Source organism: Sitophilus oryzae, unplaced genomic scaffold (assembly GCF_002938485.1).
Source record: "Sitophilus oryzae breed Bouriz unplaced genomic scaffold, Soryzae_2.0 scaffold_85_pilon_pilon, whole genome shotgun sequence".
In the NCBI taxonomy this organism is placed as follows: Eukaryota; Metazoa; Arthropoda; class Insecta; order Coleoptera; family Curculionidae; genus Sitophilus; species Sitophilus oryzae.
In genome coordinates, this window is record NW_022147483.1 from 3,190,768 (window position 1) to 3,216,654 (window position 25,887).

The window sequence follows — 25,887 nt, forward strand, 5'->3', positions numbered from 1 at the left end:
AAAAATCATAAACGGTCTTTCTTTTAATTCTCGAACTCGTTTAAATTCTTACAATATATATAAAACTTGGAGAAACGTAAATATAATACAAATTTAAGTCGATCTTATGTCATCGTTCCGAACACTGGATTGTGCCTGCAGATGCTCGGGCCGTATTCTTCGTAGGCCTCTTTCGTGTGACACATCGGATAGAATTCGGGCTAAAATAATCACAGTTATTGCACGTTCAAATTCAGTAACAAAGTAGACTTACGGTCGAACCCCACATACTTCCTCCAAACCACACGGCATACCTTTGCATATGATGAGAGACTACTTGGACATCGATTGGTTTAGGCTGTAACAAAACACAGTTTAGTAAAAAAGGGAATATATGCAACCGGTAGTACGACTTTTAATTCATATCGTGTATTTCTAAATAACAATTGAATCTGTTATGTAAATAAAATAAAATATTAAATTTTAAATAATCCGGCTCTAGTAGAGATGGACAGAACTGTTACTTCTAAATAACAGTTGGAACTTGTCACTGTTATTGAAAAATAACCGGTTTCTGTTCTTTATTAATTTTATTGTTAAACAGGCAAAAGGTAACGAGTATTTCTCGCTCTCAGCGCATATTTCTATACCTGTAATTCTTTGAAAGAAATAACCGTTTCAAACGTTATTTCTAAATAAAAATTTAAAATAAATATCAGATTGTAAATAACTTGTCTATAGTAGAGGTGGTTAAAACTGTTATTGATAAATAAGTTTTGGAACTGTTAGTGTTATTGAAAAATTACAGCTTAAAATGACAGGTTTCTGTTATTTATTAATTCCATTGCTAAACTTTCAAAACGAAACTCACTTTTATTTTTATACCTGTAATTTTTTGGAAGAAAAACACGTTATATCAGATTGTAAATAACCCATTTTTAGTAAAAGTAGACAGAACTGCTACTTATAAATAATAGTTTGAACTGTTACTGCTACTGAAAATTAACAGGTTTTTGTTATTTACTTTTTAGTTATATAAAAATGAGTATATTTTAATAATGATTTGTTAAGTTTACGTATAATAAATGTTGGTTACTAAAAAAATGTGGAAAAGGCCGTTTTCCTTTATGAATTTATTTGTAGAGTTAGTAAGCCAAAATTAATAATTGCATGAAAACTATTAATGAAGCAAATTTTATAGCTTCAAACTTTTATTTTTATTTAGATACAAAATGAACTTAATAAAATAAATATTCAGCTGATGCCTCATCTATATTTCTATTTTTATCATTTTAACAATAAGAATAAGCAGCAAAACAAATTAAAGAGATAAAATCGCTATTTCTGCAACCTATAACAGTTACAACTCTACAACAAAAACTAACGACTGTTGTTTTCATAACTGGTAGTTTTTTTTTGCAATGAACAACCGTAAAACCGTCTCAGACTGGCTTTTCTCAAAGCACTGAGATTGTATGATGAGTTATAACTCAAGAAAGGGGGACACAATAGATCGATAGGTCGTGGTGATTAACTCCCCCTCCCATACAGTCTACAATCTACCACAAAGGTAATAAAATGGGTTGATAATTACTTTCAAACGTCCTCCTCCCAAATCTTCGCTCTGTTTCAGTCTGGCGTCGACCGTTTTCTTAATATCCCTCTGTAAGCGTCGGCCGAAGTCTTTGAACATCGTGGATCCGCCGGAAAGCACGATGTTATTGTAGAGCGGCCTCCTCACGTCGATGGGACAGTTCTGAATGACGTCGTCGACGATCTGAGACAGGGGAATGTTGAAGTCGGGATTCGAAAATTCCGGGTGGAAGAATATCTCCGGTCCTAGGAACCTACAGACAAAAATCATTCCGTCAAAACCAGTAAGAGATTAAGAATGATTAACAAGTTCTACAATCATGGGTAGCGTTTACCGTACAAGGGCACGGTAGAGGCTTTTAGTTACGTAATCGAGGGCGCGATTTTTAAATTCATTGTTGCCAACCATGGACATATTCGGCGCCGGGCTGAGTAACCGGCATTTAAATTTCCCGCTGGCGATTTAAGTGGCGGCTTAACCATGAGAAAATTAGAAAAACTAACTAACCGTCAAATGAGAAAATTAGAAAAACTTGTTTAAATTATACTACTTTTGTAAATCACTTTTTTTCATCCTAAAATACCTTTTCATCCTACTATTCCCAATTTATCCAATTTTCGCTTGAAAACATTTTATTTTACCCACTTTCTCTACTGCCGATCAAAATTTCATTTTGTCCTTCGTTCCCGCTATGTTTTACACGTATTAAACTCCAAGTGCCGCGGCTCGTGACGCCAACAAGGTACGGTATACTACGTATAGAAAATATAATTGGTTAAGGTGCGATAGATATACAGTGGTGGCCAAAAGTATGGAAACTTTTTTAATTTGTCATTTATATGCTGAGAAATTAAAATATGAAATAAAACGACTTATATAATCGTGACCTACAAATAATTTCCTACAAAACCTAATATATTTAAATAAAAAATTACAGCTATCAAAAAATATATAAAAAATTATGAATATTTTCTTGGTCAAAAGTATGGAAACTTAAGAAGAATGTTTATTAAAATTCAAGATAATATAAAAATTACTAATATTTAGTGGAATATCCCTTTGAATTAATTACTTCTCTACATCTTCGTGGCATCGAATCGATCAATATCGTACAATCTTTACTGGAAATGGCCGCCCATTCAGTTTTTAGCACTTCCCATAATTCATTTTTATTTGAAATAGAATGGCTTCGAATTTTGCTATCCAAATGGTCCCATAAATTTTCTATGGGGTTAAGATCCGGAGACTGTGAGGGCCAATCCATTAGTGGAACATTATGTTCATTTAACCAATTTTGAACAAACCGAGATTTGTGCTTGGGATCATTGTCTTGCTGGAACAACCATCTGAGTGGCATTTCTTCAGCAGCATGAGGCAGCATATTATTCTCCAATATGTCTTTGTACAAAAAACGGTCCATTATCCCATCAATTTTAACAAGAGCACCAACACCTGAGCGAGAAAAACACCCCCATGTTTTACTGTGGGCATCTGGTACTTATGGCTGTACCGTGTACCTTTTGGTCTTCGGACATAACGTCTCGCGTCACTACCAAACAGTTGAAACTTGCTTTCGTCGCTAAACAGTACAGTATTCCATTTCTGATAAGACCAGGTGAGATGATCTTGAACAAATTTAAAGCGGGCCATCCTATTTTTCTTTGATATTAGTGGTTTCTTCACCGCAACTCTTCCAAAAAGTCCCATGTCATCCAACCTTCTTCTCACCGTGCGTGCAGACACCGATATTTCCCTTTCACCCATTTCTCGAGAAATGTCTGTGGATGTTTTTCTTGGATCTCCCATTGATATTCTCTTCATTACTTTCATTGTCCTGTTGCACAACTTTCTTGGTCTTCCTGACTTAAAAGCTGTTGAAACGTTCCCTGTTTTATTAAATTTACGAATTATTTTCGAAACGGTGCTTCTTAAAATGTTTAAATTTTTACTTATTTGAATTTGTTTATAACCGCTCTTGTATAATTCAACTATTTTATTTTTTAAATCCGTAGAGAAATATTTAGACTTGGGCATGATGTTTATATTTATCTGAAGTAAGTCGTACCGTTTATCAGCTTAAACTAAATAATTTTAATGTATTTATTTATGGTTTCCATACTTTTGGCCACAAGAAATCTATTGTTCTCCTACAAAAACTGCTAAACAGATTTTTTTCGCTGTATAATTTTTGGAATACTTTTATTTGCTGATAAGCTGTTCATTTACATTCCTGAGAGTTTAAGCATAGCAATATTTTCTGTGATATTTTAAAAAGTAAAAAGTTTCCATACTTTTGGCCACCACTGTACTTTATATTAGCCATTGACCGCGTCATTCATAAAAGGATTTCTAAGGTAGGAAAGTTACACTTGTATTTAGTAGTTTACTGACAGACGATATAAAAAGTGGCGGTTTTTGTCTTTGTCTAGAAACCCCCCCCCCCAGCGTATTATTATTGTAATTGTTTATTAGTTGAGAATCAGTATAGTTGATTAAGAAATATCTAGTGCATTATTTCTATATAAATATTTTACAGGATTTCAGTCATATTGCTGGAAAAATTTCGCCGTTTGGGCAGTTTGGGTGTTTATAAAAACTCAAATTATAAAACAACCTATGTAGGTTTTTGTATCGTTTATTGCGTATCGCGTATAATGTTTGGTTTATTCAATATACCGTAAAATGGGGTGAATAGAAACAGTTTCGTAGGCTATTAGCGATATACCGGTTGATAAAAATGTGGTATTATGTTCCCGAATATTTTAAAACATGGGTCTTTGTTTGTTCTTTGCGTATACATATAATTTGATTTTTGAAAAATATGCATATAAATATTAAATAAAAATAACTTTTGTGTTTCTATTCACCTGCTATTCGGGAGAATAGAAACACACATTGACGTTAAGGTTTTTATCTATTCTATTTCCAACAAGGTGATTAGAAACAGATAATTATTACATATTTAAGTAGGTTTAGCAATAATTAACAATACATATAATATAACAACTTACATGTGCCAGGTTAAGTATTACTTTAAAAATAAATATTTTATTTATAAAGTTTTCGCGCCATACAAAATAGGTGATAAATCGATCTCACATTTATTGATCAGCTGATTGACAGAAACAGTGCTGCCACAGATAAAAATATAGTTTTTACATTTTATTGTGTATTACCAATGATAGACAAATTAGATATGTCGACTCTTTTTACTTTGAATATTTTTAATCGTGATTTGATTTTTTTCAGAAATTTTGTTTCTATTCACCCCATTTTACGGTAAATCAATATTTAAATTTTTAATACCGAAAAAAAAATTAGTTTTAGTTGTCGTAGCCGAGGGTTTGAGATGTAGCGCGAAATTTGTGCAGGTAATAATATTTTTATTTATTTATCATAATTTTCTGGTTCTGGATAAATGATGAACTCTTGTTGACTAATTCTGGAATAGATATTTTCAAATAGACAACATATGGTGTTTAGTTTGTAAAATCGTGCGGTAAAAGAAAACAATTGCTTAAATTTCGAAAAACCTTTAGAGAAAGAATTGACTTAAAATATAAAATAAATGTAAAATAAAACTTTTAGAAATGTGTATAATATGTATATGTCGTAGTCTCATAGTGTATTCCGTCGTTTCATGAAGAGCCTAGTCACTTAATGAAAAAAACTAACCTAACAACATAACTAGCCTGCTAACCTAACCGACGCTTCATGAAGTGACTAGGATCTTCACGAAAAGACGGAATACACTATGTGACTATGACATATGTATATACATATGTATTTATATTTTTGTGACATTATTATTTAAGTGTCTTTTAAATCCTACCATAGAAAATCTGTGTAAAGAACATTGACTGGATTTTTAGTGAAAGGGCACTAGACCACCTGTTTAAAAATGTAAGGGTAGGTTTCATTTTAACATAATTTGTATTTATTTTTAGATTTATTTTCCTTTGACTAAACGTACAAGTACCTTGTAAGAAACCATTTAAATTTGGTCGCGTCTTAAAAAAAATCGACGCAATATTTTTAGATATTGACCTTCCTACAATAATAACCACGAGCCGCCACTGGTAGCTATACTAGTTGCCATTTTTTTATTTATTTCCTGACATTGCCATTTGTTTTGACACTTTAGTTTTGTATTACGATTTTTGGTTTAAATGAATTGTGTTGTGATCAGTTTAAGCTTAAAAATTTTTACTAGCACAGCTTGCAGTCGAACATTGTTCTTTGTAGAACCTCTTTTAGTGCGAAGTGTACAAGATAGCTTAACAGCCGTAAAAAACTCATCGCAACTTATTAGAACATTTTGAAGGGAAAGGTGGTAGTAATGGCCCTTTATGTCCCTTAAGTGCTGTTAAGAAGGTGAGTTTTGTCGATGTAAATAATAACTGTTCGTATATTTATAATTAAACTATTTTTGTTTCCCAAAATATTTTGATTAAAAGAAAATATGTAAAAGTGGGCAACGCTGTGCCGGTCGAGCTTAATCACGTGACTAAAAGTTTATTTGATATCACAGATTAGGTATACTACAGTACGTCGGCTGGATCTGTGTCTATGAAAGGAATGCGGGCAAAAAACATTAAATAAACAGCAATATATTTTATACGTCGGAGTACGTCACCGCAAATCGCTCCGCCCACTCATTTTATTGGCTACTTGCAAATTTGTCGAATTTTTATTGATGGGACGCGTCGTCTAATTTTTTACGAAAAACATCGAGAGAATATCGTTTCCCCCCTCTCACGGATACCCCGTAGCTACAGAACGGAGAGACGTACTGTATATGTATACAGATAAAAATCTTATTCCTAATTCGTGGTACGAAAATTGTTTTCTATGACGATGTGCAAACGAGTAAAATTTCCTGTGCGCAAAAATAAACTCGCGTAAAATTACAATAAACAGCGTAATAGAGAGATATCGCTAAACCGAATAGCGGGCATGGACGTTAATAAGGCCAGGTGTCATTTCCTTTACATGAGGTGGTATTAACTCTCTTCATTTATAGTTATCGGATCGGAAAGAATTCTGTTCGCGTCGCGTCCGCTATTTAAACTTAACCTAACTTTGAATTTAAAACTTTGAAATTGTTTTGTTTACTAGGTATTTTAAAACTAAAGGGCTAAAGTGCTTATTTCCAGTGGTTTATTGTTCAACGTCTGCCAGTGGGTTTAGGGCAACAAGAATTTTTAGAATTTAGAATGAGTGGGAGGGGGGTTAATCACTTCGACCTTACAGATCCATTGTGTCCCCCTTTCTTGAATCATAACTCATCATACAGTCCCAGGGCTTTGACAAAAGCCAGTATCTGGGACGGTTTTATAGAGGGTAGTTCTCCATCTCCAATATCAGTCGTACCAAAATTCATGGCACGAATGGTTGTCGTCTCGGCGCACTCAGTGATGAGGTGTACTGGTGTTTCCCCATCTTTCCCACAGAATCTGCATTCGCCGTTTCTTCTTAGTTTCAATCTACTGAGGTGTCCATTGAGGAGACAGTGTCCTGTTAAAAACCCCGTGACAATCCGAAGATTGTTCTTACTCAGAAAGATCTGTGATTTTTCTTGATCATAAGCCCTCAGAAACTTCTTCGAGTGTCTTAGACCATTGCAAGATTTCCATTCCAGGTTGCGGATGGAATCTTCCATGTTTCTTGAGTTCCGCCTTGAGTTGGTTACCACTTGGAAAGCAGAACGGTTCTGGTCCAGTTAGTGGAGTGTTCGCCCTTTCCTAGCTAGATTATTTGCTTTTTCATTGCCTTCTATCCCTTGGTGAGCAGGCACCCAGTGTAGGAGGACTTTGTTTTCTTTGCCTAATTTATTCAGCTTCTCTATGCATTCTTTGACCAATTTCAAATTGATTGATACTGAGTTGATCGCCTTTAACGCTGCTTGACTATCAGATAAGATGGCTATTTCTTGTTTCCGATAGTTCCTATATTAGGGCAACAAGCAACAAATTCTCTTAGAAAGGCTAACTCATCATTTGCTGTAAACCTAAGCCTCTTTATATGTTCTTTAATATTGGAAGAGGTGGAATCCATATTTTGGGCCATATTTATTTCATTAAAACTAATCCTAGCCACTTAAATAGCAAATTACCTAATAAAACTAAAGTAATAATTCAAAACAATTCAAACATAACCTAAAATAAAAGATCTCGCCGGCCGGCCCCGGTTGTCAAATACCCGCACATGCCCGTTTAAGCAATTTTTAAACGTTATTTAGAAATAGCGCTTAGTGTAATTGATCCTCAAATTACGTCAGGCGGTAACGTTATTATATAGCAGGTGTTGCGTTAAAAATTGACTCGCACATATCGTAACCATGATAAGGTACGCGTAAATACTGCATGACGCTATTCGGTTTTCCGATATCTCTCTAATAACTGTGCCGGTCAGGCGCTGTGCCCAATTTTAGAAGACATAAGTGGGCGTGCTATGTGCGCAAACTAGTAACCTAACTAGTGCCCGATTCCGAAAATTGGAACCACGAAAAACAATAAAGAAAAAACGAAGTTTATAATCTGTGTTTGATATGAACTATACCTTTCATAGCCGATATCGACTGAAAAATTTTGTTTGGTCACCGAGTTCACGCCGTCAAATTTTTTCATCCATTTGGCGGGGTCTGAGTCGTATTTGGCAAATTCCTTCGCTATGTCCGGACAGATGTAACAGTATTTCTCTTTGATGGCTTTGGCCGTTTCAAGCGACTGTTCCGGTGGAATACCTAAATGTTATTCGTTAAAAACAAATTAGGTATCCATTAGGGATGTCCGAATATATCGATAGATCGTAATATCGATATTCGCTATTAATTAAACTTGAAACGATATAAAAAACGTATTTTAATTTGTAATTTTGAAATTATCGTAACATACTACTATACTTTTTTATTTTTCCAGATAATAAAACGAGATTTGGTATGTTTGTATATGACATAAATTGGAATTGACTGACGTATTCAGTTAGTTTCGGTCACTTCTTGTTTCACCGGAAATCACTAAGGCTGTATTCAGTTGCAAAACCAGGCGAACCAGACCGGTAAACTACGGTAAAGAGCGGTTCCTGAAAAACATCGGTTTGATACGGAACGGTTTGGGAAAATACTGGAAATGTCAAATGTTGACGTTTTCTAAATTTCAATACCTTTATTATAAAATTTATCTTTTATGCATTTTTAATGTACCTATTCTGTGCTTTTACGTTTGCTTCTTCTTTTCAATGGAGTTTAATATTGAAAAGTATTTTATTAATAAACTGTTAAACTCGTTAGACAGCTCAAATGAAGATTTGCAAGTCCAATATTTAAACATATCAATAAAAAATAAACAAATCTAATCAATATTTGTATTTTTATAGCTTACAAAACATTCACAATTACTTGCCTTGTTTTTCATGTTTTCTTTAAATGTTTCTGACTTTAAGAAACAATGGCTGCATGATAAGTTTAAATGGTCCTAAAAAGTCATTCTATTTAGTTAATGAAATTTATTTACCTTTATTGCCTACCTCCATTGCTTTTGGATGTAAATACAAAATAATATAACAAATTTTAGAAATTAAATGAGAATCTCATTCGAACTTTCAATATTTGCTTGATTTTCTCTCACATAAATGACATTGATTGACAAACAAAACCAGAAAAACCAGGCTAGTAATTCTGTAAACATATTTTCTCTATGGTAACTCATCAATCGTATACAAATAGCATAGGCTGGACAGGAAATTTCTTGCTAAAGAGCTTACAGAATCCCACTGCAGCCTTCTCGCGCTGGTTAGTTTGGTGACAGTCATGTGTCAGTTATAACCGAATTTTTCAAGAATCGTGTTCCGTAATAAGAAAACTTTCAGGAAACCGATAGAAACCTTTGAATAAGAAGACTAAGGAAGGAGCATATCAAAAATCTTAGGTGCACCGCGATGGGCCTCAAATATGGCCGACTTAAATTCCGGTTTATCAGTGCCGTTCTAATTTTATTTAAAAAATGTAAAACTATGATGTAGGGTAGACTCAATAATTTGTTATTTTATTTTACGTTGTGAATAAATGTTGGTAGTTATTAAAATTGTTATAAAAATATATAAGTCTAATAAAATTAGATAAGTTATAATAAGTATTTATTAACACAAACATCCGATACGCTACTGAAGCAGGTAAGTCAAATTAACGTATCAAAATTCTTTGACATCTGATCTTTGATAAGTAGTAAATAAAAGGTAAAATGTAAGAAAATATATAATTTAGTTAATTTAAGTGAATTTCATAAATGAACTACACGTATGTATATTATATAGTCACTTACTAGCGAAAAGTTGTTCCATTATTTCACTCAATTTTTGCCGAGATCTACCGCACGCTACACAACCAACTATTTTAGAGTCTTTTTCGATAAATCGCGATAATGTCACTGTTAATTTAAGTTCTGCCACAATTTCCATCTAGATTTACTACCTTTATACAACTATCAGTAGTAGAATAAATAATAAATAACATAAAATAAGTTCCGTAAAGACTGACACATCCACAAAATTTCAAATCAAATTCAAATGTGTCAAATGAATCGTCAAACAGAACTGTCAAGGATCCCCACCCTACAGAGCTTTTTCCGCCCACCATGCATGAATACATGGATAGCATTATGCTCCTTCCTTAGTCTTCTTATTCAAAGATAGAAACGGAACATAAAACCATAACCAAGGTAAGCAACGGAATACACCCTTAATATAAAGTAAAAAAATACCGAGGGTACTTAAAAATCAAATGTTGTAATCATTTCTGGTAAAACAGGAAGTGACCGAAAGTAACTGAATACGTCAATCAATCTCGATTTATGTTGTATACCAAATTTCGTTTTATTATTAGGAAAAATAAAAAAGTTATAGGGGTGAGCCACTTTTGAAAAACACCCGGTATAATGATGAGAGAAAAAAATTCAATCCGTTTTTAAAAAGCCTCAAATAAATCAAATTATGATTAATTTATATAAGCTATTTATTATCCGATATCTAAAATTGAATATCGATACTTTGAAAATATCGATATTTTTGGATGTCCCTAGTTGCAGATAGAACTTACCGATTTCCCGCTCCCTCAGAAGCGACTGAATGAAATAAGTTATATTGCGACCTGCGATAGGGATGTGCTTTATACAACTTCCGATGACATATCCCTCAGCCTAAAAACGCATCAAAATAATTATATTTTAGTCCGTCAGTTCAGGATTTTTTTCATATTTTTTTTTTTTTTGATTTATCATCATTTATGATTATGACTATGATTGTGATTACGACTATCTAAATGTTCTATAAACCCGGCATAACTTGCGCAAAGACCTAATTATCACTTAAAAAAATGTATCATTTCTAACTTTCCAGGAATCTTGCAAGACTTGAAATTTCTTGCATATTAAAGTCTTGTCTTGTCTTGAAATTCAAGAGAAAAAATTTTGAAAGTCTTGTCTTGTATTTCTTACAAGAATCTTGGTCTTGCAAGACTTTTGTGCACAACACTAATGTTGATTGACTCGTTAAAAACACATTATTACCTATTAGGGATGCCATTATTATTATGTTATTGTAATAATTGCTCATATTTGAAGTATACAGGATGTTTAAAAAAACATGTGCCATCTCTCAGATTTATTTTTGGTTTGGTTTGGTTTGGTTTGGTTGTGAGATAACTTTTAATTGGCATTAAAGGGCCTACGCAATTTTGATATCAAAAGAAAAGTCAGTGGCGCACGTTTTTTTTTTGAAAAATATTTCAGTGATAACCCATATGCACGTCTCTGATGAATTTATCGACACTTTTTTAGCATTAAAATATGTAGCACTTATAGTAACTTTTACCCTCAACATTTCATTTAAATCACTAAAAGTACTTGGAAAAAAATTATAATAAATCGAAAGATTATTAAAAATTTAACACCCTGTAGCTACGAAATAAAGCAGAATCGGGCCTATGTTGATATGAAAAATAAATCTTATTTTTACTTCAGGAACCTCCCTACGAGAGATGGCAAATGTTTTTTGAAACACCCTGTATATTATTACTTACTACAGGAATTACGTGTGTAACACCATCTCCACTGTCTATAACAATACCAGTAAGAGTCCTATCCTCGTGACTTCTACTCGTCCAACTGGCAGCTAATGCTAATACTGCCTAAAAATACTCCATTCAATAAAGCACAAATAGTAGTTTTGTAGGAGATACACTTACCTGAACAGCTATATACAATCCAGGAACATTAAAACTTTCAAACATAATTTCGGCAGTATACTCTCTATTCTCGGGAGTATTTAGTGGAGGTTCGGTTAATAAAAAATAATGATCTTCTGGTTCAGCACGCAGGTACTTAAAGATACATTGCTCTAAAAACCTCTCCATCAAGTCCCAATCCTCTACCAATCCATGACGGACAGGATACTACAATTAAATCTTGCTATAAAGCTAGCAATACACTTATTTGATTATAGGACTACCCGATTAACTGTATTTCAGGCCGTCCCAGTTATAGTTCATGTTGATTGCATTGAAATAATATTAAAATTGTGGCTATGTCATAATATATGTCTCAATATAAACCTACCTTGACTGCATATCCTGTAGCATCGAAAGCCTCATCACCAATAAAAAAATCTAAATCTTCTACACCTTTACCTAACCTTCTAGTCGTCTGCTCGCCAATTTTAGCAGTCTCCTTTATTGCAATTGCCGATGGAATTATAAACTGGGGCTCTTTGTTACCAGCAAATCCCAGTTTTGTATAACTATAAATTAAGTTAAAAAAAAACTTAAATTTCTTAATTGTGCATTTTAACCATGTATTTTTTAACATAAAAATGAACAAATACTTTATTACGTGATTGTTTATTTGAAGAAGAGCGTTATTTGCGGAAATATATTGATATATTCATAGAAAAAAAACAGGATTTTGTGTTAGTGGGTTAAACTTATTGGGTTAACTTAGTTTTTTTCTGCTGAATGCTACATAATTTACTTACCCAGTGCCAACATCGATAACACAAGGTGGTAATTTATCCATTATAGCTTTTTACAGGAATTTCTTAAATGAATATTTGGTGTATATTTGTAATAAATGTTATCAACAAAAACCGCACCTCAAAAAAACGGGAGGGCCACTGATTCATCTATTTTACGCATGCTTGTCATTGTCATTTCTCAGCATTGCCACACTTCCGCAACAAAAATTATGAATTTATTTTTACTAAAACCTTTATATAATCCAACCGTTATTAATAATTAATGGCTGTGTTTGTTTCTATTTTTAATATATTAACAATTATATAATGATTTTCGAATATATCTTGATTTGTTTATAAACGATAATCAATTCTGTAAGTTGGTGTTCTTTATTTTATCTGATCAGCTGATAATTTAATTGTCACTGTCATTTAAATATTTGTGTATTATTTTTCTTGATGAGTCAGATTATAGGCTTTTCCAAGGCTTTTCCTATTGATTTTAATGATCATAAACATTCTGAATTGAGATAATTGATGATTAAAAGATAATTTTCAAGACGCATTTATCGCACAGAGATAAAGAGGTGTTATTTTAATCGGTCCAACAAGGAAATTTTGTGTGAAATCTTGGCAAGTGTCGGTATTCTCCTGTATTCTCCTAACATTTTTTATTGTAATTTTTAAGCCATGGAGTCGTACCAGAACGGAAATAATCAAACTCTAGATCAGGATTTTCAAAAATTATCTCAAACTGTAGCTAGCAGTATACAAAAAATTTCACAAAATGGTAAATATGTTATGATTGCGATATGCCTGATATTTATATGTTTTAAACTTTGTTGCCAGTATCTTCCATGCAGAGAATGGTTAATCAAATCGGGAGTCATCAAGATTCCCCGGAGTTAAAGAAACAATTGTAAGTTTAACTGCCTAACAATTAGATCGAAAACATATTGCAACTAAATATATAATTTAGGCATTCCGTTCAACACTATACACAACAACTTGTCAAAGACACCAGTGGATATATTAAGGATCTGAGTTCGATACCGCCTTCATTGTCACAATCTGAACAAAGACAGAGAAAAATGCAACGCGAAAGACTACACGATGAATTTACAAGCACGTTAAACATGTTTCAACAGGTTCAAAGGAGTACAGCACAGAAAGAAAAGGAACAAGTTCAGAAAGCTAAAACTCAGATTTATGGCGATCAACCTTTTCTACGTAAGTGTTTTTATAGTCATTTAAACTGGGGTAAATATCACTATGAATATTTTAGCTGGATACAAAAAAGATCAGCAACTTATAGAGCTGCAAGATAGTGCGGCGAGGCATCAAGTTCAATTGCAAGATGAAGCAGATTTGAAGGCGTTACAGGAACAGGAACAAGCAATTCGCCAGTTAGAGGTATAGAATTGAGTTTTTCACACTAAATCATAAAAATGAAAATATCTAAGAAAATCTTTGTCTAATGGGTCTAGGCAACCTTAATAGTGTTTTCGAGAGGCATGAATTCCCTATTGAATGTCGGAATAATATAGTGGGTGTTCCATTGAGAGTAACTTGCTTTTAAAAGTGACCGATGTTCAATACCAATTTTGTCTCGCCCTGTATAACTTTTTGGGTCAAGTTTTAATTTCATTTAAAGTACAATTGGTTAGTTAAATTACAAATTAGGTAGCTGTGGTGGTGGGGGGTTGGTAAGGGGGTATGGGAGGGGGTTAAAAATTTTAGAAAATTGTAACTCTAAAATTACAGTAGCTAGCGAAACGCGGTTTTTAATTTAAGATTAGGAATAATATTTGCAACAAAATTTGTAATAACATCAAAATCAGTCAAAGTCGCAGTTTTTGAGATATTCCGCGTTTCTGTAGTCCGTTTTTGAGAAAATCCATGTGGATAACTCCAAACTCCCATCGGACGCGACGCCTGGTGGCGGATAGGGAAAATAACCGCGGACCAAAATTGGAAAAATTCCTTCACTTTCAAACTAAAAGAACTGCCTACCAACTTTTTATTAACATATTTTAGTATGGGCGGCTATACGTGCCTCCCGGCGCCATTTTTTTTAAGTTATTTTTGACTGTTTTTAACTGTTTTTATAACAGTTTTTCCATGTTTACTTATTTTTCTGAAGCCAAAACAACGTTTGACTTTGATTGCTACGTGCTATTTCACAAAATAGCACGATTTATTGTTAATCTGGGTTAACAATAAAAAACAAACAACCAATCTTTATAACACGAGCTTATATTTATCATACTATATTCAGAAATGTTTTACGAAATGTTTCACGAAATATTTCCAGACATATTTTGTTTTAGTAAGTATAATTTGTGAAAATTCAACAAAATAAAAATTGTTCTAGATCGATATCAACGACGTGAACAAGATATTTAAGGACTTGGGCGCCATGGTGCACGAACAGGGCGAAGTGATCGACAGCATAGAGGCCTCCGTGGAGAGCACCAGCGACTACGTGCGCCAAGGGGCTCAGCAGCTGCGAGAAGCCAGCACGTACAAGAACAAAATTCGAAGAAAGAAGGTGCTGCTGATAGGCATCGCCTCCGCCATCTTAGCTGTGATCATTCTCATCATCATTTGGAAAACGAATTAATATCTGGTAAGTATACGGGGTGTGTCTGTGACATTCTACAGGGTATCCTATTCTAATGTGTTTTGTGGGATTTCTCTTTTATTATAGTACTATTCTTTTAAAAGGTCCTCAATATGGCCGACCTAGTTACGAAAATTGGTAATTTTTTTTTAATGAAAAATAAGTTGGCGTTAGCGAATTCAGAAATTGATTTACTCTTTGGTTAACAATAATATTTTTCAGGATTGTCAAGTTGACGTTAAAGTTAGGTTATTAGGTGGTTGTCATAAATAACATAGATTATTGAAATTATTTAATAAGAATAAAGGTATTTTACCGCAAATCCGAAGAGATTTTACTTAAAGGTATTTTATAAACTTTCTCAGTGAGAATATTAACTCCCCTGTATCTTATATTTCAGTTAAAGGAACGTAGAACTATAGGAAGTAAGTTTTTGTTTTCATGTTTTGACGATATCTGAGAGTTCCTAGAATTATCAAGATTATTGAATAATTATAGTTGTTTAATAAGTGAAATTAATAGAAGACTTGGAAATAGGATGATGCTTTTCATGTTATAGTTGATAGATCACTCCATTTCTCTTAATTTGTTTTTATTTCAGTACAGTTAATCACAAATTGAATTGATGTGTGCAAAAACAGATATATATTTTCAAACATCTTATTTAAATAGTTCTTTTATATACTGTTAAACTGTATCAACTACAAAGTATTTAGCAAAAAATTATAAGGTAATAAATTTTGTAGATATAATTTATGAAAATTTATAATATATAAAGATTAGAACACAATCCTCTGAAGGAAAAAGAAATACTCAAAAACTCATTAAATATACTTTATTAAAAATAAACAACATACAAAAACATCCATGCAAACTGTAATAATCAGAACATTATCCACATTATACCTTTATTAAATTTGTGTCCGCACTCCTGTCAGGAAAGCTAGAAATGTTTGTTTAAATATTAACTTATTTTAAATTGCCAGAAACACATCAGAATATATCACAACCACAACTATAGTACTATCAGTACTAAATTTTATACCTAGTAAGTGATGCGTTAACTAACAAGTATAGGATAAAAAACAATTATTAATATAGATTGTACTATACAATGTCCTGCTTATTTATGAAATGACTTTCCCTTCAAATGTGAGGAATACCAGTAAAATAAAACATAATTTTTGGTTTGGTTTGGTGTTTGATATTCTAACTACATTACAAACCTTAAGTGCTTTTAATGAGTAACTGTATTTTTCATTATTCTTTGTGTATCCTGTAAAGTAAAAAAATGTATATTTCAAGAAATATAAAAACAATGCAATAGATATCAAACAGATTCATAAAAACTACTTACAATTATTGTACATAATTATATATTTCAAGTGTTATTTGATGTTTGGTCCCATTACCAACATTACCTTATTTAGGTCTTCTCTACTAACTCAACTTTTAAACCTGTTTTAAACCTTCTTTAAATTTTAAAACTGATTTACAACAATCTGTAATGCCCGCGCTGTTTCCTGAAATGTAAGTTTTAATCTATTTATTATCATATGGTACATATTACAAACCTGAAAATTACTGATACGAGGAAACTTCTCAAAATAATTAGAGACCTTTTTACAAACATCTGGACTAATTTATTTTCACGAATTTGTGAACGAGTCAATGTTTTCTAATACGTTTTTAAGCGTTTTACATATTTTGAATATCTTCCAGCCTATTCCTCAATTCTTGATCGGTGAAAAGATTATTTATAACTATAGAATTAGTACTGCAGGCTGCAGGTTAAATAAAAGAACAAAATCAAGTAGAATTTGTGAATAAAAACTCAAAAAATAATGAAAATATTTAGAAAAAGGAACCGTAAACGTCATGTCAGCCAAGTGTCAGAGTTCAATTGGATTTACCACAGATTATCAATTTGAACGATTTGAACTGCAGTCGATTCCAGCTTAGAGATTTTCGTTTTTTAAGCCTCCCATACTGAAGTCCGCCATATTGGGAAGTTTTAAATGAATACAAGTTTAGTAGAGATACAAAGATGCGGTTTTCACATTACTGTGCTATTTTTTTTATGAAACTAAAGATGCTAGACACCGATCTGTTCTAGCTCTTTTAGTTTCTGAAATACAGGGCGAATTTGAAATTGTTGCATTTTTCGACTCCCCTTGTATCTTGGTTATCTTATAACTTATCGAAAAGTGAAGGCTGAGTCTCATCGAGTTTTTCTTGTGGAATTCAGAGGCGTAACTTGTTTCTCTCTGGGAGCTGTCATTTTGAAGTATAACCCAAGTTTTTTTTCTAAATGAAACACCCGGTATACAGTGGCGGCCCGTGGTTATTATTGTAGGGAGGTCAATATCTAAAAATATTGCGTCGATTTTATTTAAGACGCGACCAGATTTATTGGTTTCTTACAAGGTACCGTATGATCGAAAAAAAAACGGCGTCCAGTTGGCTGGGAAATGAACATCAATGACATTTCCCATATAAATTTACATTTAAAATGACAGCGATCTTCATTCCATAGCCATCGCTGACGCCGTTTTTTCTCGATCATACGGTACTTGTACGTTTAGTTAAAGGAAAATAAATCTAAAAATAAATACAAATTATGTTAAAATGAAACCTACCCTCATATTTTTAAATAGTTGGTCTAGTGCCATTTCACTAAAAATCCAGTCAATGTTCTTTACACAAATTCTCCACGGTAGGATTTAAAAGACACTTAAATAATAATGTCACAAAAATATGAATACATATACAGGGTGAGTTTCCTACGATGTTCTCTATGGGTATCTCGGAAACTACTGGAGACAGAGAGTCGGTTAAATGGGGAAAGAATTGCAGTTTTGTGGGGTCATAAATATGCGCCTTTCAGATTTTTGAAAAAGTTCATGGCTTACTAGATATTTCGAAAAAAACAAATTTCGACTTTTTTAAAAATTGTCCGTAATTCCATTATAAGCTATTTTAGACAAAAAGTTTTTAGATAAAAGTTGTAGATAATCACATCCTTAATGAGACAGTGTCCTCCGTTTTTTTCTAAAGCCTGTCATTTTTGACATATGACACAAACATAGGTTTTTTTAAATGGAAACCATAGTTGGCCATGACTTCATAAAAAGCGTCATTTTTTAAGCTTTTCAGCGATATAAGATATAATATCTTTTCTTCGAAAAATTACTGAGTTATAGCCAATTCTTATCATTTTTAAACAAATTCACTTAGTTAGCTATGGAAACAGGTTCAATCGCCGTTGCTCTCAGAAATGTGAAGCTGTCACATCCAACCTTTGTAAATTAAAATAAAGTGGTAAATTAAAATATAGTGGTTCCAACATGACTTTCATTATGACACACCACCCCCATCCCCCATAATGAGAGAAATGTTAAAAATTATTTATATCATAATTATACAAACGCAGGGATAGGAAGAAGTGGACTAATTGCATGGGCCTCCACGATCACCTGGCCTATCCATTTTAGAATTTTTTATGCGGTATAGTTAAGAATAAGGTTTACAAAAGAACTTATGAATTAAGAGAGGCACTAGAAGTGGCGGTACGAGAAAAGTTTAATTAAGTCGACCAGTCCTTCTATGAGAATAGGTAGTAATTCAGTTTTAAAAAGATGCAACTCAAAACAATTGTAAAGAACCGTTTAGTAATATATTCTGACTTTTTATAAGTTATAAATCATAACAGAATAAGAATACCATGCAGTTTAAGTAAAATTAGTCAGGAAAGATAAAAATTAGCTATAACTAAATTTAACTTTTCTAACGTTTCTTTCGTTCTTCTCTATAAAACGTAACATTCACCGGTCAACGTATCCTCGAAAATGTATGGTCAAGAAAAGTCGACACACTTTTCTTCATTTGAAAAATTCATATTTACAATTTTTGTTTATTTTAATTTACAAAGTTTGGATGTGACAGCTTCACATTTATGAGAGCAAACACGATTAAACTTGTTTCCATGGCTAACTAAGTGAAATTGTTTAAAAATGATAAGAATTGGCTATAACTCAGTAATTTTTCGAAGAAAACATATTATATCTTATATCGCTGAAAAGCTTAAAAAATGGCGCTTTTTATGAAGTCATGGCCAACTATGGTTTCCATTTAAAAAAACATATGTTTGTGTCATATGTCAAAAATGGCAGGCTTTAGAAAAAAACGGAGGACACAGTCTCATTAAGGATGTGATTATCTACAACTTTTATGTGAAAACTTTTTGTCTAAAATAGCTTATAATGGAATTAGGGACATTTTTTAAAAAAGCTGAAATTTGTTTTTTTCGAAATATCTAGTAAGCCATGAACTTTTTCAAAAATCTGAAAGGCGCATATTTATGACCCCACAAAACTGCAATTCTTTCCCCATTTAACCGACTCTCTATCTCCAGTAGTTTCCGAGATACCCATAGAGAACATCGTAGGAAACTCACCCTGTATACACATATACATTTCTAAAAGTTTTATTTCACATTTTTTTATATTTTAAGTCAATTCTTTCTCTAAACGTTTTTCGAAATTTAAGCAATTGTTTTCTTTTAACCGCACGATTTTACAAACTAAACACCATATTAAGTTGTCTATTTGAACATATCTATTCCAGAATCAGTCAATGAGAGTTCATCATTTATCCAGAACCAAAAAATTATGAATTATTACCTACACAAATTTCGCCCTGCATCTCAAACCCTCGGCTACGACAAAGCCAGGGTAACTAAAACTAAATTTTTTTTCGATATTTAAAATTTAAATATTGATTTATATTGACTAAACCAAACATTATACGATATAATTTGAGTTTTTATAAACACCCAAACTGCCCAAACGGCGAAATTTTCCCAGCGATATGACTGAAATCCTGTAAAATATTTATATAGAAATAATGCACTCGATATTTCTTAATTAACTATATTGATTCTCAACTAATAAACAATATTACAAATTACCTTTGAATAAGAAGACTAAGGAAGGAGCATAATGCTATCCATGTATTCATGCATGGTGGGCGGAAAAAGCTCTCTAGGGTGGGGATCATAGGTGGGGATCCATGGTACAAAGAATACAAGGTATGATCGATAGCGGCTCCAATTTCGTTCAGTTCGCGCATACCACCTGTGACGTCACTAGGAAAATAATGGTCGCGTTCATCAGGACAAGTTGATCAGTGAGCGAAGTACCATCGATTGGTTGTCCTGCTGAACGTGCTTTTTAGATCAAAATCATAAGTAATGCATATTAAATTGTTTTCACCCATTTTTGGTACAAATCGAGGGGATTAGTCAACCGAGAACAATAAACAAAATGCTTTGTTTTCGATTTCCAAAACATTTTGTGACATTTGGCGCATGTGACGTTTAATCCATCATGCATCGGTAGCGTAGCGTATTTTAAATCTGATGGAAAAAATGGCGACTGATCCCAGAGCGCTCACGACTAATCGGCGCGTTCAGCAGAAAATTAGTGATCGCTGCGATAGCGCTACGTCCTGATGAACGCGACCAATGAATAAATAAAAAATAAAGAAAGTTGACAGGAGATCTGCATTTTTTGGGGTTATGGTTAAGAATTGTTTATTTTTAAGACTTTTTAGTTCGTTTAATTTAATAATTACTAAAACCAGCAGTTCCAAAAATATATTTAAAAATAATAATTATCTATTAACATGGATTTGGACGATAGGTAAGAATACTAAATTTATTTCTATATTCGGTATAAAATTGTTTATTAGGTTTTTAGTTTGCGATGTTTATGGTAAATAATTTTTATGTTCATTGCCTCTGAATTCACATGAGGACAGAGATGAGGATATCTATGGAAAAGTAACCACAAGAGGAATTGTTACATCATTTAAAAAATGTTGGGAATTATATTGTTTCCCATCGAAAAGTAGAAAATGCCAATGCAGATGAATGTATTGTAATTGTGATAGAAGTAATTCCAAGGGTGAAGTTTATTATAATTAGTGACCTGTGCTTCTTTTTATATGTAGATGTTTCAGGTTTTGAGAATAAATCGGTTGAACGAAACCCAAAATTTAGAAGAAGTATTTGCATACCCAGAATATGCCCATCAAGGATTATATAGCTCAAATTTCCTTTGATCCTAGGCAATTATTCAATGCAAATTAACTTTTTAAGTGACTGAAATATTAAATAGTTTACATTGGTATATCACTGTAACAATATATTACTTTTAGGTACAATTAGGGCCAGATACATTTCAAAAAGTAGAATATTATTTTATATTAAATGAGGTATTGTACCAACAATCAATTTATATTAATACCGCAGATTAAAAAATAACAGAATAAATAGTTCTTTCTTTTATACTACAAAAATAAACTATAGAATACAACAGTATTTAAAAAAAAAGTTATGTCCCGCCGAGATTCGAACTCCGGTCTCTCGCTTCCTAGCCCAACTCCTTACGCACTGCTCCACAGTAACTTGCTTAGCGATAATTCAATGACGGTATATAAACAAAAAAAACAGGTTTATAACAATACCTTGACGATTTGAACTGGCGCGCGGAGCGTGCTGACCAATAGCGCCTGTTATCACCTGTGACTTAGCGACCAACCTGCGCAATATCATACCTTGTATTCTTTGTACCATGGTGGGGATCCTTGACAGTTCTGTTTGACGATTCATTTGACACATTTGAATTTGATTTGAAATTTTGTGGATTTGTCAGTCTTTACGGAGCTTATTTTATGTTATTTATTATTTATTCTACTACTGATAGTTGTATAAAGGTAGTAAATCTAGATGAAAATTGTGGCAGAACTTAAATTAACAGTGACATTATCGCGATTTATCGAAAAAGACTCTAAAATAGTTGGTTGTGTAGTGTGCGGTAGATCTCGGCAAAAAATGAGTGAAATAATGGGAACAACTTTTCGCTAGTAAGTGACTATATAATATACATACGTGTAGTAAACCGATCATTTATGAAATTCACTTAAATTAACTAAATTATATATTTTCTTACATTTTACCTTTTATTTACTACTTGTCAAAGATCAGATGTCAAAGAATTTTGATACGTTAATTTGACTTACCTGCTTCAGTAGCGTATCGGATGTTTGCGTTAATAAATACTTATTATAACTTATCTATTTTTATTAGAATTATATATTTTTATAACAATTTTAATAACTACCAACATTTATTCACAACGTAAAATAAAATAACAAATTATTGAGTCTACTCCACGTCTGCCCTACATCATAGTTTTACATTTTTTAAATAAAATTAGAAGGGCACTGATAAACCGGAATTTAAGTCGGCCATATTTGAGGCCCGTCGCGGTGTACCTAAGATTTTTGATATGCTCCTTCCTTAGTCTTCTTATTCAAAGCAAATTACAATAATAATACGCTGAGAGAGAGAGAGGTTTCTAGACAAAGATAAAAACCGCCACTTTTTATATCAACTGTCAGTAAACTACCAAATTCAAGTGTATATAAAGTTGCCTACCTTATAAATCCTTTTCTGAATGACGCGGTCAATGGCCAATATAAACTATATCTATCGCACCCTTAACCCCATTATATTTTCTATACGTAGTATACCTTACCTTGTTGGCGTCACGAGCCGCGACTCTTGGAGTTTTGATATCTACGTGTAAAACATAGCGGGAACGAAGGAGAAAATGAAATTTTGACCGGCAGTAGAGAAAATGGGTAAAATAAAATGTTTTCAAGCGAAAATTGGACAAATTGGGAATAGTTTTGAATATTTTAGGATGGAAAAAAAGTGATTTACAAAAAGTATAATTTAAATAAGTTTTTCTAATTTTCCCTGATTTTTTTGGGGGGCACTGACCATTTGACCTCATGGTTAAGCCGCCACTGGTTTCTTCCATAAGTACTTCATGCTAACTTAATTCTTCTGTTAATTTCTGGTAGTAGAGATCCCGAGCTGTGTATTAGTTGTGCCAAATATATGTATTCTACTATTTCCAGTGTTGTGATATTTATTAGAATGCCTTTTCTGTCTACTACTAGTTCGTCTACTATACTCTATACTTTTTTCATAAATAAGGTAAAACCACAGATTATACAGATTATAAACTTTGTTTTTTCTTTATTGTTTTTCGTGGTTCCAATTTTCGGAATCGGGCACTAGTTAGGTTACTAGTTTGCGCACATGGCACGCCCACTTATGGCCTCTAAAATTGTGCAAAGCGCCTGACCGGCACAGTTATTAGAGAGATATCGGAAAACCGAATAGCGTCATGCAGTATTTACGCGTACCTTATCATGGTTACGATATGCGCGAGTCAATTTTTAACGCAACGCCCGCTAATAACGTTACCGCCTGACGTAATTTGCGGATCAATTACACCAAGCGCTGTTTCTAAATAAAGTTTAAAAATTGCTTAAATGGACATGTGCGGGTATTTGACAACCGGGGCCGGCCGGCGAGATCTTTTATTTTAGGTTATGTTTGAATTGTTTTGAATTATTACTTTAGTTTTATTAGGTAATTTGATATTTAAGTAGCTGGGATTAGTTTTAATTAAATAAATATGGCCCAAAATATGGATTCCATCTCTTCCAATATTAAAGAACCTATAAAGAGGCTATAACAGCAGATGACGACTTAGCCTTTCTAAGAGAATTTGTTGCTTGTTGCCCTAAACCCACTGGCAGACGTTGAACAATAAAGCACTGGAAATAAGCACTGTAATAAAATAATAAATAAGCACTGTAATAACTGTAATAAATAAGCACTGTAGTAAAATACCTAGTAAACAGAACAATTTCAAAGTTAGGTTAAGTTTAAATAGCGGACGCGACGCGAACAGAATTCTTTCCGATCCGATAACTATAAATGAAGAGAGTTAATACCACCTCACGTAAAGGAAATAACACCTGGCCTTATTAATATCCATTAACGTCCACGCTATTCGGTTTAGCGATATCTCTCTATTACGCTGTTTATTGTTATTTTATGCGAGTTTATTTTTGCGCACAGGAAATTTTACTCGTTTGCACATCGTCATAAAAAACAATTTTCGTACAACGAATTAGGGACAAGATTTTTATCTGTATACTTATAGGATACCTAATCTGTGATGCTAGGTTCTATGAATGATTACGCAAGTGCATCAAAATAATAACTGAACAAATTTTATTTCAGATTGAGCAATATACTCTGTTTTGTCATCTGTTTATTCTTATATATGAAAATTTCTCAAGAACTAAACTATTTGACAATGATGAATCGTCCAAAAGGAGGAACGCAAGTTAAAATGTAGATATTTCTCATCACACAGCTAAATAATGTCCAAATTTTTTTGTAAGAGTAACTAAAAGTATATTTTTAATCATTTCTATAGTCGTCTTTTATTTTTTTTATCAGAGGAGACTAGAACTGTCAAAATTATTGTCAAAATGAAGATTAAAAATGGACGAGAGTTGGAAATACAACTAGAAGAATTATAGAAATGAGAAATCTTATATGAAAAAATATATATTTAGTAGTAATGTTAGAGAGTCAACAATGTTATTTGTCAACCTAACTGTTTTTTTTAACATTTTTTATTACACTTACAAGCATATACTTTAAATAAAGGAATATACTGCGAATACCACATAAATTCTTGTCCCAATATTGAATCATAGATATGCAGTATTAGGGTGAGCCAAAAAAACTAACCTATGGAATTTATGGGTTAAAATCTTTGAATAAGAAGACTAAGGAAGGAGCATAATGCTATCCATGTATTCATGCATGGTGGGCGGAAAAAGAACTCTAGGGTGGGGATCCTTGACAGTTCTGTTTGACGATTCATTTGACACATTTGAATTTGATTTGAAATTTTGTGGATTTGTCAGTCTTTATGGAGCTTATTTTATGTTATTTATTATTTATTCTATTACTGATAGTTGTATAAAGGTAGTAAATCTAGATGGAAATTGTGGCAGAACTTAAATTAACAGTGACACTATCGCGATTTATCGAAAAAGGCTCTAAACTAGTTGGTTGTGTAGCGTGCGGTAGATCTCGGCAAAAATGTGTGAAATACTAGAACAACTTTTCGCTAGTAAGTGACTATATAATATACATACGTGTAGTAAACCGATCATTTATGAAATTCACTTAAATTAACTAATTATATATTTTTTCTTGCATTTTTGCTTTTATTTATTGCTTGTCAAAGATTAGATGTCAAAGAATTGTCAAAGAATTTAGATACGTCAATTTGATTTACCAGATTTACCTGCTTCAGTAGCGTATCGGACTTTTGTGTTAATAAATAATTATTATAACTTATCTATTTTTATTAGAATTATATATTTTTGTAACAATTTTAATAACTACCAACATTTATTCACAACGTCAAATAAAACAACATATTTATTGAGTCCACGATGTAGGGTAGACGTGGGGTAGACCCAATTTTTTTTTTCACTTACTAGCGAAAAGTTGTTCCATTATTTCACTCAATTTTTGCCGAGATCTACCGCACGCTACACAACCAACTATTTTAGAGTCTTTTTCGATAAATCGCGATAATGTCACTGTTAATTTACTAGTCACTGTCTAGATTTACTACCTTAATACAACTATCAGTAGTAGAATAAATAATAAATGACATAAAATAAGCTCCGTAAAGACTGACAAATCCACAAAATTTCAAATCAAATTCAAATG

At 32.7% G+C, this 25,887-nt stretch overlaps 2 protein-coding genes across 2 annotated transcripts; one reads left to right on the top strand and one right to left on the bottom strand.

Annotated features, from left to right (window-relative positions):
• On the bottom strand, positions 1-12,756 carry LOC115890224 (actin-related protein 3). The gene is made up of 9 exons (XM_030910404.1): positions 12,599-12,756; positions 12,184-12,364; positions 11,814-12,020; positions 11,649-11,756; positions 10,668-10,767; positions 8,135-8,318; positions 1,574-1,826; positions 254-337; positions 1-200 (listed from the first exon to the last, which is right to left on the bottom strand). The coding sequence occupies exons 1-9, from the start codon at positions 12,637-12,639 to the stop codon at positions 105-107; spliced, it is 1,254 nt and encodes a 417-aa protein (XP_030766264.1). The 5' UTR covers positions 12,640-12,756; the 3' UTR covers positions 1-104.
• Positions 12,757-13,016: 260 nt separating this feature from the next.
• LOC115890225 (syntaxin-7) lies at positions 13,017-24,563 on the top strand. Its single transcript, XM_030910405.1, has 6 exons — positions 13,017-13,367; positions 13,427-13,496; positions 13,557-13,807; positions 13,863-13,990; positions 14,952-15,206; positions 24,370-24,563. Exons 1-5 carry the CDS (start codon positions 13,268-13,270, stop codon positions 15,198-15,200), a joined length of 798 nt encoding a protein of 265 aa, XP_030766265.1. The 5' UTR covers positions 13,017-13,267; the 3' UTR covers positions 15,201-15,206; positions 24,370-24,563.
• The last annotated feature ends 1,324 nt before the right edge of the window (positions 24,564-25,887 follow it).

What these genes read in the sequence shown, in the direction of transcription:
- LOC115890224 (XM_030910404.1), bottom strand. Translation starts at nt 12,639, where the DNA reads ATGGATAAATTACCACCTTGTGTTATCGATGTTGGCACTGG. An exon ending in TCTGAGGGAGCGGGAAATCG is followed by an intron (nt 8,319 to 10,667) that starts GTAAGTTCTATC and finishes AATAACATTTAG; the next exon opens with GTATTCCACCGGAACAGTCG. An exon ending in GTCGATATCGGCTATGAAAG is followed by an intron (nt 1,827 to 8,134) that starts GTATAGTTCATA and finishes TTTTGTCTGTAG; the next exon opens with GTTCCTAGGACCGGAGATAT.
- LOC115890225 (XM_030910405.1), top strand. Translation starts at nt 13,268, where the DNA reads ATGGAGTCGTACCAGAACGGAAATAATCAAACTCTAGATCAGGATTTT. An exon ending in CCGGAGTTAAAGAAACAATT is followed by an intron (nt 13,497 to 13,556) that starts GTAAGTTTAACT and finishes TATATAATTTAG; the next exon opens with GCATTCCGTTCAACACTATA. An exon ending in TGGCGATCAACCTTTTCTAC is followed by an intron (nt 13,808 to 13,862) that starts GTAAGTGTTTTT and finishes TGAATATTTTAG; the next exon opens with CTGGATACAAAAAAGATCAG.